The 19,792-nt window shown below is 36.5% G+C and overlaps 2 protein-coding genes across 4 annotated transcripts in view; both read right to left on the reverse strand.

Moving 5' to 3' along the window:
* Positions 1-19,792, reverse strand: part of hpca (hippocalcin) — an 802,490-nt gene that overhangs the window by 38,994 nt on the left and 743,704 nt on the right. The gene's annotated exons all lie outside the window — the stretch shown is intronic.
* The window catches only part of znf704 (zinc finger protein 704), a 92,876-nt gene that overhangs the window by 17,603 nt on the left and 55,481 nt on the right, over positions 1-19,792 (reverse strand). For all 3 annotated transcript variants that reach the window (XR_015516005.1, XM_087294603.1, NM_001044918.2), the window contains 2 exon segments: positions 11,175-11,278; positions 8,671-8,912 (listed from right to left, as the gene is read on the reverse strand). Coding sequence is in view for 2 of the 3 variants with exons in the window: in XM_087294603.1 (XP_087150729.1) it covers positions 8,671-8,912; positions 11,175-11,278 (346 nt within the window). In the remaining variant the exon portion in view is untranslated.

The raw sequence follows: 19,792 nt of genomic DNA on the forward strand, positions 1-19,792 counted from the left end.
TCAGAGTTTAGCAGAGCACTAATCAGCAAAATGCGTCTTTATGACATGTCATTAACAGAAGTCACCCAGCTAATGTCTCAAATTCTCACTGAATCTGAATTGAACAGTTTTGAGCATACTGTGACCTCTAAATTACAACATGCCAGTAAGGATGATTTGAGAGAGGGTGTTTTGAAAGCTCTAAAGAACATTGTTGGCCCAAAGATCGACTGGTCAAAAGTGACTTGTTGTGTGCAAAGGAAAGATGAATCTGTGAATGAATTCACTGAGAGATTTTGTCAATCCGCCATAACTTACAGTGGATTAGCTGATAATTCGGACAGTGTGCTAGATGATAAGGGACCCCTAGTCCGCATCTGGTCAGATGGCCTTGCAACTGAATACAGACAAGCTTTGCCATTTCTTAACATCACCTGGTCTTCCACCACTCTCAGAAATAATCTTAACAGTTTAGCTTTGTGGGAAAGAGACTCTTACATCAAAGACAGAGTCAGATTTGAAGCAGCCGCCACTAAGGTCAACACAGAAAAGACATCAAATCACAAATGTCTTAGGAAAAATATCTGTTGTCATTACTGTGGAAAAAAAGGACATTGGATGAGGGAGTGTAGAAAGAATAAAAAGAACTTTAAAGAGATGAACAGGGTAAATCAACTTCTGAACAGTTTGCTAAATGCCCTCAACATACCCTGCCCTTCATCACTAAATCCATTGAGCTGTCCACAAAGATGCTAACCATTTTTGGCTGTGAGTGCTTAATGTCCCCATTCATTTACAATTAAGATGAAAGACTCTTTGTAAAAAGACACAAAGGAAACTTCTTCCTTTGTATTAGGGAACTCTGCTTAAGTCCACTTACAGCCTTGAATGTGTTTTAACACATATTTTCAATCACTACCCATTCAATGTTATGATGTCTGATAGGACTGATATTTATTGAATGATAGTTTGTGTCTCACATTTTAAAAGTTTGCCCACCACACTCAGGGACAGAACAGGACACACAAACCAGTGAGGAGCCCAGGGCAGAACTGAAAGCAACAGGCTTCAGGGGCCGCACCCTGTGGTGAAGACTCCCTTTTTCCCCATTTATCCTCACCTCATTGTTTTATAGGTGTCATAACTTTAAGATTAGGAGACAGAAAATACACAACACTATACGATCACCAACTTACCACAACCACTATACGATCACCTGAATAACTAGACACACGAACTATGATCATACAAGTCTATGCATGAATACTGCTGGTCTGCTGTTTCCGTGTTTTCTTGTGTGCAGGTAAACACAAACACTGCATCTTCTCAAGAAACACTCTAAACCAGAGCATCACTACGGAGATCCAGGAATGACAGGAAGTCATCAGATCAACTCTGTGCTGGAGAAGAACCACAAGAAACACACCTCACAAAAGACTGAACACTATTCACAAGCCATGGACTTTCAGAAGATCCGCAGTTTAACTACATGATTTTTGTGTCATCATGTAGGATTTATGACATTACAACTGATTGTCATAAACGTGTGAACAGTTTAGAAATCTACACTTACATCTACGTAGATATTGAAATGACACAGAATAAGTTTAAATGTGCCTGTAACTTTTTCCAAGTTACATGACTAGAAGATGGGGCTTCTGTTATCAAACAGAAGCCATTCAATGGTTTTAGGAAAGCTTACAAATTTATATATTTTTTTTTTGTGAGAGTTTTTAAATAACTCTCAAAGGGGGAACTGTGGAAATATAAATTTTTATCATCTAATTTCAAATTAACAATAATCTACGTATAACTAAAAAGTTATATTCTCTGTTTTTAATTATATAATTTCATTAACATTCCAGCTAGGAGGGACATTACCTTTTGTCTTTCTGATTACAGGCTAAGCCAAAGTAATGCAAATTGTCAGTTTCACAGCATGGGGTGTCTATTGTTTACTCTTTTCGATCAAATGGTCAGGCGGTTTCTGTCTCCAGAACATGATGAGATCAATGCCTGAAAGAGCAGTTTACCCTGCCGACCACAACGCTTAATTTACATACTTTGTTTAGCCAAATCCCCTCCTCCTAAGAACACAATATAGCCATGAAATCTTTGTCTTAATTCAGACTATTTTGCAGACTTGTGTGAGACTTGTGTGAGAGACTTGTGAAAGAACTTGCAGACTGCGGACCTCTAGTAGGCTCTTGCAGACACATTGGACACTTTAAAGACGCTGTATGACTGCAGATTAACCAACACGTCTCAATAAAGGAATTCTGCTTGTTTCGAGTCTCCTGGACTGGGTTCTCTCTTCTCTTTTTCACTTATTTATTTTTTTACAAGACAGGTGAATTGGGTAGGCTAAATTGTCCGTAGTGTGTGTGTGTGTGAATGTTTCCCAGAGATGGGTTGCAGCTGGAAGGGCATCCGCTGCGTAAAAACTTGCTGGATAAGTTGGCGGTTCATTCCGCTGTGGCGACCCCGGATTAATAAAGGGACTAAGCCGACAAGAAAATGAATGAATGTTAAGAAAGTGAAACAACGTTGCCAGGTTGACATGAATAAGGCTGCACTGTTCCCTTTGATGATTTACCCGACGTGTCCTTGGGAGTTTGTTTTCCATATCAAACTTGTGAAGTCTGAACTTACAAAAAGACGATGCAGGACTGAACTTTGTGTAGGCTACTTAATATTGAGGAAAAGCCCCAATCAGCCTCCGTTTTCAGATGTCTCAGTTTTCCCCCATCCACACTGAGACAGAGCATCAGCGTTTCAGAATGAAAACTCCGGCGTAGTGAGGACGTATGTCATAACTGTAGCAAAACTTGTGCATTTTAAAGCTAAAACGTATTAGTGTAAACAGGACCTTAGACATAAAATCACCTCAGAGTGGATGAAAACACCCCAACGGTCTATAAGGGTTAAAGCCACCTCCTGAGACCTTGCTGGCCTCGCAGCAAGAAGGCCGCTGGTTTCGAGTCTCGGCAGGGCCAGTCGGCATTTCTGTATAGAGTTTTCATGTTCTCTTGTGTTGGCGTGCGTTTTCCCCACAGTCTAAAGACATGCGCTATTGGTGAATTGGATGAACTAAAAATTGGCCGTAGTATATGAGTGTGTGTGTGAATGCTAGAGTGTATGGGTGTTTCCCAGTACTGGGTTGCAGCTGGAAAGGCATTGCTGTTTAAACCATAAGCCGGAATAGTTTGTGGTTTATACCGATGTGCCAATCCCTGATAAATAAGAGACTAAGCTGAAAGAAAATAAATAAATGTAATTGCATTTACTAACATAAACAATCAAAAATAAATTTATTACAGTAATTTTCTATATTAGTTCATTAAAATACAGTTGTTCATTGTTAATTCATGTTAAGTCAGTGCATTAACTTATCTTAACAAGCATGAATTTGCATTTTAATAAGGCATTATTAAAGTTTGAACTATGATTAATTAATGCTGTATTAATTAAGTATTAATTAATTAAAGTGTTGTTCATTATTAGTTCATGTTAGTAAATACATTAACTAGTGAAACCTTATATCAAAGTGTCATTAAGTTACAAATATCACTGTGTATGGCAGTATACAGTATCTACCCACCATCCTATCATTCAGTATCTACTGTATTATGAAACTGGCAGTTCTTTTTTTTAATGAAAACACCATGTTTTTCTTAAATCCGGAAATATCAAGGTATTTTAAAAGATACCGTGAATTGACAGTGTGAATACGGTCACATTCTGTCACACAATCATTCAGTAGTTATACTATTACAATATCGCTGTATTTCTTACACAACCAAACCCCTGTTGCTGGTTTAAATCCCTTGGTAAAATCTCACAAATGCCATTCCAGATTTGCCATGCCTTAACAATTTGGCCCTTATCAAAGTCACAGATCTTTATTCTTGCCCATTTGTCCTGCATCAACACAAGGATTATGAGAACTGCTTGTTTGCTTACCATCTAATCCAGCCAGACCTTAATAAAAATATCTAGTCGAATATTATGTACTGTCATCACGGCAAAGTTAAAAGTAATCAGTTATTACAAATGAGTTATCAGCAGGGCTTATAATTCTGACTTCAACTGTACATTTCTATTTCTGTAGTTTTTACAACAGTAGCAATAATGAAAATGAGGTCCCGACAAACACTGGCACCACTGCTGTCCTGGAATCCCAAGCAGGAGAGACAATAACAGAGATAAAGAAGGGCCTATTCATTCCCACAAATGAGGGAAGACTGACAGAATCTGGGATGCACCTGACATGAGCGTGATGAACGGCAAGATGAAGTAGATTGGTGCCTTTGAGCGGCCAAGTGCACTGGTAACTTATCTTCGTAAAGACAGGTAAATTGCCTCTCTACACAGCATCATCATGTCTAGTAACGACACCTCCAAATGAGCCACATCCCAGAGAGGGACGGTATGTTATTAAAACTAAAGAAATATGTCTCTAAGACTTCTCAAAAAATCCATCTGCAACACTAGCCCACCCTATATAAATCACATTTACACATCTTCCACAGGAACTATGAATCATGTACTTGGTGTTTTATTCATGGGCGTTGTGACAAGCGCTGTCAATCAACTAAAATAATTTGGTAACGCTGAAGAACCAGTTCTCACTACTAACTAGTAGCTTATAGTCTGCCTGTTATTAAGAAATTAGCTGCTTATTAGTACTTAAAGTACAGTGAAAAGATTTAAAGAATTTTTTGAAACATTTCTAAACAATAGTTTTAATAACTTATTTCTGATAACTGATTTCTTTTATCTTTGCCATGATGACAGAAAATAATATTTGACTAGGTATTTTTCAAGATGCTAGTATTCAGTTTAACGATCAATTTAAAGGCTTATCTAGGTTAATTAGGTTAGCTAGACAAGCTATGGTAATTGGGCAAGTCATTGTATAACAGTGGCTTGTTCTGTAGACTATCAAAAAAAAAAAAAAAGCTTAAGGGTCAAATAATATTAACTACAGCTGGGTGATAAAATTGCTATCGATATTTTGTTGACCGAACACCATTGTCAATCACAATAAAAAAGATTCGGTATGTAGTTTCGTTATGAAGGCTATAGATTTATTAAAATGTGGCTGCTGAGTGTGCACCTTGGAAGCAATGCCAATAAGCAATAAGCTTGGAGGCGCGCGACTTGCACAACATGCATATGGGAGGACGTGCACATGTTGTGTAAGCAGCGCGCACGTGATTTTCTAGTCGCACCTAGTTGAAAACAAATGCCGCATGCGTGAGTAGAATGAACCAATCTACTTCACACTTTTTATGGAATAGATGTGTGAATCTACACTGGTCTCACGGTTTGGTTTGGTTATCATGCCATCGATACGATTCAATTAGATATTTTGGTGCATCACAGTGCATTGACAATGTCTTCCATAAACAGTTTTTATTTTCTTCACAACACAGCAATTCTTGTATTAAAATGTATAAATAAATTTAAATGATTTGTAATACAGATTTGTCCTTTAATACAAACAGTCAGATATATAAAATGTACCTTTAAAAACTCAATGCACAGAACAACATGAGCATTAATAGCAAATAAAGAAATATCACTTTCTGAGCCTTGCCTAGCGAGTTCTTTATGACACCTCTATGATTTGTCACACACTCGACAGAAAGGGCTGGCTCTAACGATTGGCTCTAACGAGCTTGCATTGTTTACCAGTGAGTGACACTGATAAACAGCAGTTGCAATCACAGCTGATCTATGATAGACACGGTGGAGAAAACTCACTCTGCAGACACGCAGTATCGATGAAATAGCCGAGAAGACTGGAAAAGTCACACCAGCAGGTCAAATGTCCACAGCGAGAGAGAGAAATTTTTACTTTCATTCACTTAATTGCAGTAAAATAGGGGCTTCTGCTGTAAGTTTCAGTGAAAAACTGTCCAGTAAACACACATGCAGTGAAATTGTGCACAGTTGTGAGCACAATTAAGTGCACACAGCATCGCATATCATCTGATTATTGTATGAGCTGAGGTGAAGTGACGGCTACAGCGAGACCTAACTGTCAATCAAGTGGCCACGCCCTTAATTATGCAAACTTAATAGAACCTAATATAAAAGGAAACTGATGAGTTTTAAAAAAAATTTACCCCCCTCACAGTTGTCATGAAGGTAAATATTAGCTTTATTGACCAAAATCGTTCTTTGTACCAGGCTGTAAATATCTTTTTTCTGCCGTAAATTGAAATTTGCTCTATTATGGAGCCAGGACTAGCAGATTTTCGATGAATTGCAGTTTCAGTTACTTCTGTATTGGCCTCCCGAGGGAGAGCGGGAAGTTGCCCGCTTGGTGTTTGACCATCATTCCACACTTTAACATGGCGAGCGGCGGTAAAGTGAGGTTAGGACAACAGTACAAGGAAGCGCCGGCGAAGTGAGACAACCGTAAGAGGAAGCGGTGGCGTCTTCAAATCTGTGGTGAGGACAAGGGCCGGCCAGTGGCATATAGGCAAATGCAGGGGACGCCAGAAATGAGCGCGATTAAGTTGGTTTTGTTACCGATATTCAGTGATAGAGGGCGTTAACTTAACAACCTCTTACCCTAAGATGATCTAAAGTGTGTTTCTTACAAAAAGACAAAGCTGGTTATGTTTCACAGCTGTCTTTTTTTTTTTTCGCTCGATATTACGACAACTGCTCCGTTTAAGCCCTCGTAATATGCGTTTTCTTTTTTTTGCTCCGTCCTGCATGTTTTATTTTAAACACAACAAATTTTCTCTTAAATGAACACAAACTGTCACTAAAGTAGTCAAATGCTTCATTATAGATCTGTGCATTCTAACATTAACACCTCTGTTATCAAACGAAACACAATGAGAGATTCGTTTGCTGCTCTTCACTAAATAACTATAGTAACTTTATTCAATATGCAAATACAATAAAAAGTGAAGTAGATTTTATAGCTTTATTTACTATCTGTATAGGCCACTGATTTTAATAGGCTAAACCTTTTATTTTACTTAATTACAAATATGTTTATTCGAAATGGCCAATTTATCTTTATTAGCTTCACATGTATGTTTATTTTCAAAGTGTAGAATTTTATGTGTTACCCAGTTTGTACATGGGCTACCAGCAGCTGTGAGACTTCAGTGTTCATTTTTTTTTTATACAAAAAACTTGGAACTAGAGTACTTTTCTTGGCTTTTAAGTAAATCAAAATGAGTATTGCAATAAATCGTTTTTATTTTTCTTTCTTCTTAACCTCTTACTGTTCCTATTGCCTATAGAATAAAAAAAAACCACGTGTTAAGCCATAAGAACCAAACCGAACAGAAAACTGTTAAAAAACCGAGGTATCTATTAAACCGTGGGCTATATTGTTGCATCCCTAATTCCAAAGTGCATTGTTAAAAAAATCCAATAATTATCGATATCGAATGATATGCAAATTATAGTTTTTTTGCAATATCACCCAGCCCTAATATTGACCTTAAAATGGTTTAAAAAATTAAAACGGCTTTTATTCTGGCCTAAATAAAGCAAATAAGACTTTCTACGAAAAAATAAATAAATTATAGGAAATACTGTGAAAAACTCCTCAAGGCTTGTACACACTGGGACGCTCATCGATGGAAAACGTGAGCAAAAAATGTCTCCGTGTGCACGGGCCTTTACTCTGTTAAACTTAATTTAGGAAATATTTGAAAAAGACAAAAAAGTACTGATCATTTTGACTTCAACTGTAGATAGTATTATTGATCTTATTCTTCATCCCTAATCCTACCCAATATCTAAACCCAACTACTACCTTAATAACTATGCAGCAAATTTTGAGATAACTGAGCTAAATATCATATTTAATGCTTTGTTAAAAACGAGAATTGTACCTTAAAATTTAACTCATGTGTGACCAATCATGATTAATCTAACAAACTGCATTGAAATACATGGAACTAGAGCTGTGCTGGTAAACGATATTATATCGGATCGCAATAAAATTTATGTTCATAACAATGAAAAACATCTTTACTCAATATCGATCCTAAGAGCCAATCACACGGCAGAAATATGCTACAACAGGAATCTATAGATGTGTTGTTAATAGATATTTAACGAAATTTTGGTCACCGAAACTTATCGTCTGAAAATAGATCACCCAGTAATGTTTCACGTGCTGGTTTTACTTTCCCGCCAACACTTTACTTTCCCGCCAGCAGTATCCGCCTTCAGTCATGGTTGGGATACTCTTTTAAAAGTGGAAACAATAACAAGTTACATTGAAATATATATTGTTATCATTTAATATCGAAAATAATTATCGAGATTGCATTTTTGCTATATCGCTCACCCTTAAACAGAACCCCATTTGATCGACACAATTTCTATCAGTCATAATACTAATACATTTATAGTACTGGCATTTATTTTTGCACATATTTAATATTTGTGAAAGCTGTTTGATATCAATACGCAAATTGACCTCTATCATGAAATACCATATTCAGCACTCAAACACGAGTCTTCGCCTCACTCTAAATCACATTTGAATTTGACTTCAAGGATCACAAACCATGCCAGGGACGTTTTGTGTGGCGCTCGTTGTAAATCTATTATCTTCCTTTATCCATTCTTCCTATAGTAATATTTAACTAAGTTACGCCTGATCAAATCTCCATAAGTGAAGGTGAGATGACAGCACCTCACCTTGCGTTTGCGGGGGATGGGTTCGTCGAACAGCAAGCTGTTCCCATCATGCTCATCGATGTTGTCGTCTGGCGGGCCGCTGAGGCTGGGCATGCGAAAGGGTTTGAAGCTGTCGGCCGACAACGGTGGGGAGGGGGTGGACGGGTTGGACTGGTCACTTGGTGCACTCCAGCTCCAATATCCACTGCTGCTGTAGCTGGATGGAGTAAAGCCTCCGTCCTTCCAGGAGCCATTTAGACCCTCTGTATGGTGAAGAGGCATTAAAGTGCAATAATAACCATCATACCGACACACTTATGGCTTTATAATATACTACACTTTCAATTAAGTGTAATGGGAAGTGAAAAGACATTACTACCATGTTAGTCTTATTGTGCAGTGGAGCTTTAACATAGTGTTGTGACAGAAAGTTAAAGTCTTGATTATATATAAAAGCAACAATTATAGTACTCCTTTAAAAGACATCAAAAGATATAATCCTTAACATGGGTGTCACTAGGCCACTTTTGGGGGTGCTTTAGCTCCAATATATTTCTATTTTCATATATTTTCTGAACACTACTAAATTATCACCTCAGTCCCTTTTAAATTTTAAATGAAATGGGTAGCAGACTTCCGCTCCTGCCCGTTTTCAACTCGTTTTTCATTCAATCAGCAAACCACAGCTGTACAGAGCGAGAGAATAAGGTGTGTGTTTATCAAAAGATTGTTATAACAACTGAATATTTGCAGTTCTTTGCTATAGAAACACTTGTATCGCTTGTACCCCAATGTCATGGAGGAGCAATCAGGTTTCCCATCTACTGGCGCTCACCTCATCATCACAGCCGTTTCCTCCAGCAAAAATGTAATTGTTAAGGAACATTTTACTATTTTTATTTCAAAATTAACTATGACTATAAAACACATTACAGTGCATGTGGCATGAACTATACCCTTGCATTTACTCATGCGCAGTGAAACATCATGAAACATCATAATCCAATATGTGTTGTATTGTATTAAAAATATTTCCTATTATGACTAATATAACGACTGTGAAAAATATGTAAATTAGCCTGTATGTTATTTTTATGTATATTTTTATGCCATTCTGAATTCTGAAGTGGCAGTTTTATTTGTTTAATACTTTAAAATATTTTACTTGAGTATAGAAAGTGGTTTGTACTACAGCAAACAGGTATGTTAAGACTATTTGGCTCATTCAGAACTTATTCTGAATGGTTATGCAATACTGCTAGTTTATTATGCAACCCAACTATGTTAGTCCAACATTTTTAATTTTATTACTTTAAAATGATTACTTATATATATATAAATATATTTAATATATCTAATTTTTCTTATTTATTTATTGTTTACTATAATAATAATAATAATTATAATAATAATAATTCCTTACATTCATATAGCGCTTTTTATGACACTCAAAGTGCTTTACACAATGGGGGAAATCTCCTCATCCGCACACCCACACACACTGCAGGTTGAGCGCCCCATGCTGGCCTCACTAACACCACTTCCTGCAGCATCTTAGCTTTCCCAAGTCTGGTCTCCCATCCAGGTACTGACCAGGTGCAGCCCTGCTTAGCTTCAGTGGCCGACTATGTAAGAGTTGCAGAGAGCTAGCTGCCAGCGTTTAGCCTATAAGGAGCTGAGCCCCCCTAAAATGAAAAGACTAAAATTGCTACTGGTCCTCAATGTCTTTAAGGAGCTGGGTGATGTAAAAAAAAAAGATCTTTGCTAATTTTCAGCTTTGTGATGGACCAAATGTTGACATCGAACTTTTAATTAATATTTCACTACCAACTTGGAGAAGCTGTTTTTACTTTCATTGTTTAGATTTTAGACATTGTTTTTGATACAACATTTTTTTAGCAGGGATGTAAATATAAAATATTGTTATATATTGTGACATTAAAAAAACTAACTGAAAAAACAAACGACCACTAAAATGACTAAAAACAGAAAAAAATAAAATAAATAAAACTATATTTTAGTTTGTTATATGTTTAGATTTTCATAATAATGTGATATATTATAATATTTTAGTACTTTTCACTTGTGTCATTATATTTTTCCTATTGTGTTATTATATTGCTCCTAGTCTTATTCACAAACAAAAAAAATATATATGTTTATGATAAATAAACTAAAAGTAACACATTTCATAAACCATGTAAAATGGTCTAAGATAATCTGTCATTTAAACTAAATTATGACTTTTTGGAGCAAGACAGCTTTTCTGACATAAAACAACTTAAGGGAATCAAATGTAACAGAACTGTATGATAAAGCTCCTTTAAGCTATTACTAGACGACAGCTTTAAGGCAAGATAACAAAAGACAGTCTCTGAGCTAAAGCACTGCTATCTCATGTGACAGTTTTTCATACACATGTGACAGCAAAAACAGGAAATAGCACAGCAGTTTTTGCAGCTCAGAGCAGAGTGTGTGAAAATGGGGCTTAGATCACAGTGTTGTTGTGATCTAATGTTACTTACCACTAACTTTAACAGGAGGACTCCGCACCAAAGGACTAGTGGACAGACTGGTCAACACCATAGCCGCGGTCACTTTGTCCATGTCCACCTCTTCCTCTGATTTTCTGAAAGAGCAAAAACAAGAATTTAAGTTACACTGAAATCAAAACTGACAAGTCTTATTTTTACAGAATAGTGTAGTCTATATTATAAAATATTTATCCGTGCACGTCAGCAAGATCTCTTCTCTCATGATTTGTGGATCAGCATTAGAGTGAGACAATAATACCTCACTTCCAACAATCTAACACTTACAGCTGTCAAGATATTATTCTACACTCACTTTCCTTTGAGATCTCTTTCAATGATGTGCATCGCCTGATCCAGACAAACTCTAAAGGCGGTTGCAGACTGGACAAGAAGAGCTGTGGCATGTCTTTAAAATTTGAACACTTTCAATGAATTGGCACACACACACAGACAGCGCCTAACTACATCTCAGTTCAAAAGTTTAAAGTATCTTTAATTTTTTATCTTTGGTTGAAATCAAATGGTGCATACTCACGTAGGTATGCATGTACTTTATTGACGATAAAGTACACACACACATAGACTGCATACGCTTACCCTACCATATGCATAAAATACCAAAATAGTGATGCTCCAATCATTATTTTCTATTTATGTTTTAATTAGATTTTTTTTTACTATCAAATTGGCTGATTGATTCTATAACATTTTTTTCTATATTTTATTTTTATTTTCTTAAAGCAACACAGAGCAATACAAAAAGCAACAACAATTATAAAGACAAAACAGAAAAAGCAAAAAAAGAAAAAGATTTTAAAACTATTATTACATTAGTTTATCTAATATTATACATGGGTCAGCAATGTTACACATATATAACTAGGCCAGTGGGCGCAGGCAATATGGTAATCTTGCAGACGATAACAGGGTTATACCTTTAAACTGTTATCCTGGGCTTTTAACGAATATTTAAAAAAGGGTTTCCAAGTAGCTTTGAAGCTGGCAGTTATCAGAAAGATTGTGTCTTAGTCTCTCTAAATGTAAAGTGGTGGAAAATTCTGAAAGCCAGGATTAAAAAAGTGGTTTTGATGCCTTTTTCCATAAATAAAGAATATTTAATATTTTTATAAGATTCTATAACAGGTTAATTATTTTTTCATATTAGAGGAAACAATTCCAGGTGTCTGCTGGGTCCTAAAACATCTTAAATGTCAAAAACAAATTTTTAAGCCTTAAAAAGTCTTACATTTGCTGAAATGTAGTGTTGTAGGTCTTAAATTATTTTAAACAGGTCTTAATTTTGCTTTTACCAAGTAAAAGCTACATCGTTGGGCCAACATCCATCCAATCATCCCACAATACATCTCAATAAAATCTTATTTTTTTACATTTAAGCTGTCTATTGCAAATAGATACAATTCACAACAATTGTTAGACAGCTTTTTATACAGCAAATTCCCCGTTCAATTCCCTAATCAGGGAAAGAAAACTAAAGATAATAATAGGATTCCTCATGATAATGCCGGGTCTTTAAAAAATCCTTAGTGTTTAACCCTGTACAAGTCTAAAATGTCATTCTTAATGGTCTTAAAGAGGTTTTAAGACTTAAATTAGACTTGAAGAAACCTGCAGAAACTCTGCAACTGTACTTTACTTTACAAATTGTAGCTTTAGTTATATACTATTATCAACAGCAATAAAAAAACATCACTGGTAAGAGAACACCACAAATGTAGGAACTGAATAGAGTATCAATTAATCGTTATTCATTCTTTCATTCATTCATTAGTCATGAATTAGATCAGTGGTTCTCAAACTGTGGTACGTGTACCACTAGTGGTACGCGGGCTTCCTTCTAGTGGTACACGGAGGAATGAAATATGTCATGTACATGCTACATATAAATCAAAATTTATTAAAAATGATGTATATAATATGCCATATATTATATATAGGCTATATTTCTGAGGTAATCTGCCAGGTTTTTTAACTGTGCAGAGTTGTAGCTGCTTTACTGGGCCTACTACGCTACTGTATTTCAATACTGCTCATTTTGGTGGTACTTGGAGAAACAATTTTTTTCTAACGTGGTACTTGATGAAAAAAGTTTGAGAACCACTGAATTAGATCATTCTTAGTCCCTTTATTAATATAGGGTCGCCACAGCGGACTGAACCGCCAACTTATCCAGCATGTGTTTTCGCAGTGAACGCCCTTCCAGCTGCAACCCATATCTGGGATACATCCATACACACTCATTCACACTCATACACTACGGACAATTTAGCCTACCCAGTTCACCTTTACCACATGTCTTTGGACTGTGGGGGAAACCGGAGCACCCGGAGGAAACCCACGCAAACCAAGGAGAACATGCAAACTCCACACAGAAACGCCAACTGGTCCTTCTTGCTGTGAGGCGACAGCACTACCCATTGCGCCACTGCGTCGCCCCAATTAATCATTATTTAAGAGTTAAATAAACTCAATAATGTTACCAGGGGTTAGGAGATTTATTAGAGCACCAATGGTTGGCTATCTACAGGTATTACACTTCTTGGTCCAGACCACAAGAATGCTATTCCTATTACATAAAATTTATTACATAAAAAAATATTGATGGTTCTGTGGGTCTCGTCTGTCAAATCAGATCTTTATTTTGTTTTCTCTATTGGATTCAAGTCAGGTGATTGGCTGGGCCATTCTACAGCTTGATTTTCTTTCTCTGAAAGCATTCGAGAGTTTGGCTTGGCTGTGTTTTGGATTATTGTCTTTTGAAATGTTCACCCTGGTTTCATCTACATCATCCTGCTAATGTAGATGTTGGACTAATGCAGCTAATATTAATTTAACAAGACGAAGGTCAGAGGCTTGCTGAAGAACTACTGAGAGATTTCAGCTGCTGTCTGGGCTTTCCCTGCCTTTCTACAGCTCCCTTTCTACATGTGTACCATTTTTCTTCCCTGCGCCACTCCCTGTGTTATAACTTAATTTGTAAACTAATTAGATTTAGGTTATCAGGGGTCAAGAGATTAATTAGAGCACCAATGGTTGGCTATGGTATTACACTTCTTGGTCCAGACCACAAGAATACTATTACATATATGTTGCTCGGAGCTTCCCTGCCAGCTGCTGCATTCATTGTTGTGGGATCTCCAAAGCTACGCCGCACAGCATTCCTATGATGGACCCAACAGGAACATCTGTCCTGACAGACGACTCTCATCACTCACAGATGCAGTGTTACATGTCTCTTCACGATAACATGATGGCGTATGATGATATCTCAACACAACCCACTCCCTCTAAGGGAACAGACTGGCTGGTTTTGCCATATTTACCAGTTTGTAAACAACAAAAGAAGTCAGCGTGGAAAGACATATCGCTGTTTTAATACAACAAAGGACATCTGTAAAAATCTCAAATGGGTATTTTGTGCCTATGATGGAAGGATGGACGATGAATGCGCCGACTTCTGGAAGGAGTAATAAATCTTCTCACCTGTCAGCTCATTCTCTCCTGGGAAAACCTGAGCCGCCCTGCCAAAGGCGCAGTGTGAAATCTCAGAAGCGAGAGAGAGAGAGAGAGACCTCTGGCTGACAGAGAAGCCCAGGACCCCCATTAGAGATAAGCCTAATTTATGTTTCTCATGTGGTGAGAATGATGTCATTATGTCTTACGAATAAATCACCATATGCCGCCATCCTCTTCCAATGCTGCGTTTTCCAGTACCACACTATTATAGCTACTTCCTGGTCACCTTGGGAGATCATGGGCTTGATGAAGCTTTTTCCAGATAATGCCACACTGATACTCCTGGACCGCAGCTAATTAAGAGCTTTAATATCACTCATCCGATGGAATATTGTAAATTTCAGGAAACGCATTAAATCCTGTGTAATTAACACGTGATGTATTGCCACTCTTCAACAAAAAAGACCCTCAGAAGTCCCAAATCACACGAGTCATTAGTGCCCTTTATCAAGTCACAGGAGTGAAGCCGGACACGCACTTATGAATGGTAATTAAACGAGAAGTTGAGTGATTTGTACAGCTGTGATGCACACGTTTTGACAGGAGACAAAGTGGCATCTTTAGTTGCACATTGGTGTTCACATCATGACCCCATTCATTCTGCATGAAATCTATGGGAGGGTTGCTTTATATTGTGTGGCGAGTTCAAAACAACATTTGGAAATGGATTACATTGTGGCTATAGGGAATGGACGGAATGATCAACTGCTCATCCATCAACCAATCTGTCGATTAGCCGGATCAACTGAGGGGAGGAAGAGGCCACAAGGGGGTGCTTGGGGGTCCACTGAAAAATTGATAGAAAGTAAAAACAAATGTGTTTCAGACATTTTAATGTCAAAATACTGCCTTATTGTGCTAAATTTTGTTTAATTAGGATTTATAAATCTAAAATAATTAGTAATAAATGTATTATTATTATTGTTGTAATTATATAGAATTACAGTATATAATTATTATTATTAGAACTACTTTGGTCTTATCAAAGACTAGAAAGAAGCATAACTATATCCATTTTAATGAATCCCTCTGCTTTAAAAAAGTTATATATACTGTATATACATCATGTTTGTTTTTGGGAATAATATTTCTTAAGCAATTGAATCCGATTTTGGTAAAAATCCAAACAATACAAACTAAAAATAAAGCAAAAAATCTGGTAACTGATTTGTGTGTAATAACAATCAAATGACACAAGGAAAAAGTACTGAACTACTGAAATATATTAAATACTTTACATAAAAGGCTTTTTTGGTGATGGCAGCTCAAAGACGCATCTCATGAAGTAACATGCATTGCTCTGTGGAGATTTATTCACATACTTCAACAGAGTGTAAAAATCTTGATGGTTCTGTGGGTCTCATCTCTCAAATCAGATCTTTATTTTGTATTCTTTATTGGATTTAAGTCAGGTGATTGGCTGGGCCATTTTGTAGCTTGATTTTCTTGCTCTGATAGCATTTGAGATTCCTTGGCTGTGTTTTGGATCAGTGTCTTGCTGAAATGTCCACCCTGGTGTCATCTTCATCATCCTGCTAATGTAGATGCTGAACTGAAGCAGCTAATATTAATTTACAATGACGAGGGGCAGAGGGTTGCTGAATAACTTCTGAGAAATTCCAGATGCTTTCTGGGCTTTCACTGCCTTTTTACAACTCCCTTTCTTCATGTGTGAAATACAGTACTTTGTCCCAGCGTCATTTCATTTTATTGCACATAACTTAATTTGTAAACTAATTAGATTAATTTTCTTTGCATATATGAATTTCTTTGCTTGTTATCAACATCTAGAGAAAATGTCAAGTCAACGGCACCTTTAAAAAAAAATGCTTTCTGAGAGAAATGATGACGTGTTCAATACTTATTTCCCCGCTGTATTTAGTTTTCTCCACCAACAGCACTGATTTAAACAAAATAAACAGAAAATAATCAAGTTTTGTATATATAATGTATATTTGAAGGGTTAAAAAAATTATTAACAATCTACTCCAGATATAATATTTATTATTACCATCATCATCACTATTATTATTATTATTAAAGTTTAATACTTTTGGTATTAAAGTGATAGTTCACTTAAAAACAAAAATCTACTCACTATTTACTTACTTTCCATAGGTTTTAAACTTTTACGAGTTTTTTCTTCTTCTGCTGAACGTAAAAGAACAAAGCTTTAAACATGTACCCATTAACTCCATTGAAAAAAAAAAGTCAATAGTTAAGGTTTCCGGTTTCATTCAAAATATCTTCTTTTGTGTTTAACAGCAGAAAGAAACTAACAGGTTTGTGCTTGTGACAGTAAATGATTACATAATTTTCATTTTTGGGTGAACTGTTGCTTTAATAAGAAAAAAAAAACAATAGAAAAATATTTTTAAAAATGTACTTCCCCTGCATTGACTATTATAAAAAGATACTTTTATTTCAACTCTAAAAACTGGACTGACAGTTTCAATTTGAAAGTTCCTAAGAAATGTGTCTGATCAGTGGTCATGACCATAAAACAGCCTAATTACACAGCCTTCTGACTAGTGGATTATGAAAAGATGTAATTTTGCACATCTCTAATCATGGGCTCTTCCCATCATTGGAATATTTCCAGCTTTAAGAACATTACCGTTCTTAAATAGAGAGGAAGAACAGACAAACAGATGCTCCACTGCGAACTAAGCCAGTGCTGTATCTCATTTGATTTTGGCTTGGTATCATCTCCCATCTCACTTGACATCTTTGGTTTTCTCAGTGGGAGTGAAACATTATAATAATGCTTTTTTTTTCAACCAGACAGGTATAAATTAATGACCATGTTATGGAAATGAGCACGGGTATAAATTACCAGGCATTAATGACTCTCAGATCTGGGTAATTCTTCTCATGTCCACCCTCATTTGCAGGAAGGCAAACGTCAATGGGCTTTTTTTGGTCATGAGGGTAAATGCATGAGATGGCCGGCAGCCAGGAGGAGAAGGCAGTCCGCAGACATCTGTTGCGATTCAGCGGACAGATGTGGCAACTTTTTGTAGCCGTCCAAACTCGTAAGACAAATGAGAGAGCGGGTGGCTAGAGAAAGGCTATTCTACGTACCTCTAGACATCTGGACCTCAGTGTTTAATGAGTCCATTGAGGAAGCCTGCGCCCACACTGGCAGAAAAAAAAAAAAAAAAACTGGAGAGAATTTTCCAGTTTCAAAAATAATGGTGGTTTAGGGGGATATGATAACAAATGATTGAACTTCTGAACTAGTACTGCTTTTGAATTTACAGTACAGGTCAAAAGTTTGGGATCAGTAACTTTTTTTAAAAGTGTTTTTATGAAGTCCATTCTTCTCCAAGTTAAAAACAATTATATTGTGAGATATTATATACATACATATACATACATATTTTATCATTCTTAATGGTCCCATGACATGCTTTGAAATGTGCATTTTTTAAATCAATGTTTGACATAAGCTTAACAGAAACATAAAGACAGGGCGAGACACATAGTAGCTCCTTCCGTTTTAAAAAAACAGCCCATTGTGTTTTTGTGAGAATAGTTGAGATCAAGCGTATCAAATTAAAAGCAAACAAGAAGTGCTTTGAAGGAGGCATGGCATGTCGGATGGTAGAGAGCAATTGATTGGTCGAGATTTGATGAGAAACTAAAAACTAAAGTATGAGGTGATGTGAAAAAAAAAAAAAAGATTCATTTAGGCAGAACTGCAAGCTTTATATGGTTATATCTTTTAAATGTGAATTCTGGAGCCCAATAGATTATAGATATCCTTTATGCCGAGTTCAGGTTGCATGATTATAGCCCCGATTTTAATTCGCCGACAGGTTTTGAGAAACTGCCGACAAATGCCTGAAATCACAGAAAAGTTGATGCTCGTTCACGTGAGTATCAACTACACTGTGTGAACTATCAAAGACGCACCTATCAGACATTTGGAATGCTAAATATCTGGAGCTGTCGGCGATTCAAATCATGCCGTGTGAAATGTGTTTGAACTGAAAATACATCCGATGATTACAGCCAATGAGAGAGCATCATCCACTAGTATGGGCATTTACAGGTCTGCGGAAGGTTGGGGGAGAAGTTAAGAGAGCTTATTTTCGGTCTATTAGGACCCAAATGAAGGAAAAACTAGTGTACATTTGTCAGCAGCACCCGTGTCTGTTTGACGTGTCATCTGAGCAATACCACAATCAGGTCGAAAAAAGAAAAACATTTAGGAGAAATTGCTGATTCCGTTCAAAACCCAGGTGAGCAAAATAAGTTCATTTTCTACCCACTAAAAGCTTTTTTCTCATGTAGTTACAGTAATAACAAAAGATACACTACATGACATCGCATTGTTTCCACGTAACTTCTCGCGTGTGTTCGGTTGTGAGACGTAGTTTGTGGACCGAGATCAAGTTGTCGATGATTCTTCTTATTGTAAAGTCATGCAATGTGAAACTTCCTATCTAGGGCTGCACAATCTATCATTTCAGCATCAAAATTGTAATGTTATCAATCGCATATACGCAATGTTGAGTCTGGATTATAATTGATCATTTCGCAAGTTTTTTTGAGGCCTGAGAGGGCTTTAAAAGCATTGAGGCCTAAGAAATCGTACCGTCTACAACTTGACAAATCAATAACTATTCATTTTAATAAATTGTTTATAAAACAAAGACTATGTCGAATTATTTCACATTTGCTTATACAATTACTGTATACCGGAATAGTTTGAAGATGTTTATTCAATTTGTATCTTTTCTGTAATCATAGTAGTGCTGTGCATCATTTGTTTACCCCTTTAAGGTTACGTGCTGACTGACCGACAAGTGCGTGATGCGTAAGGCTAGCAAACACGGCGTCGCTTTCAGTTAAGATGAACACAGTTTCTATAATTATACTTTATAGATAATAGATAATGTTATATAATACTTTAAAATGAAAATATGACTTCATCTTGCTGGAGTTTATAGCTGTTTTACTTTACTTCAGGGAGCATTAATGCCGCTGTAGGTCTATTGGAGACATCAGTTAAGATGAACAAAGTTTCCATAATTATACTTTATAGATAATAGGTAATGCTTTATAAT

The sequence above is a fragment of the Danio rerio genome, chromosome 19, assembly GCF_052040795.2.
Source record: "Danio rerio strain M-AB ecotype USA chromosome 19, GRCz13ab, whole genome shotgun sequence".
Lineage (NCBI taxonomy): Eukaryota > Metazoa > Chordata > Actinopteri > Cypriniformes > Danionidae > Danio > Danio rerio.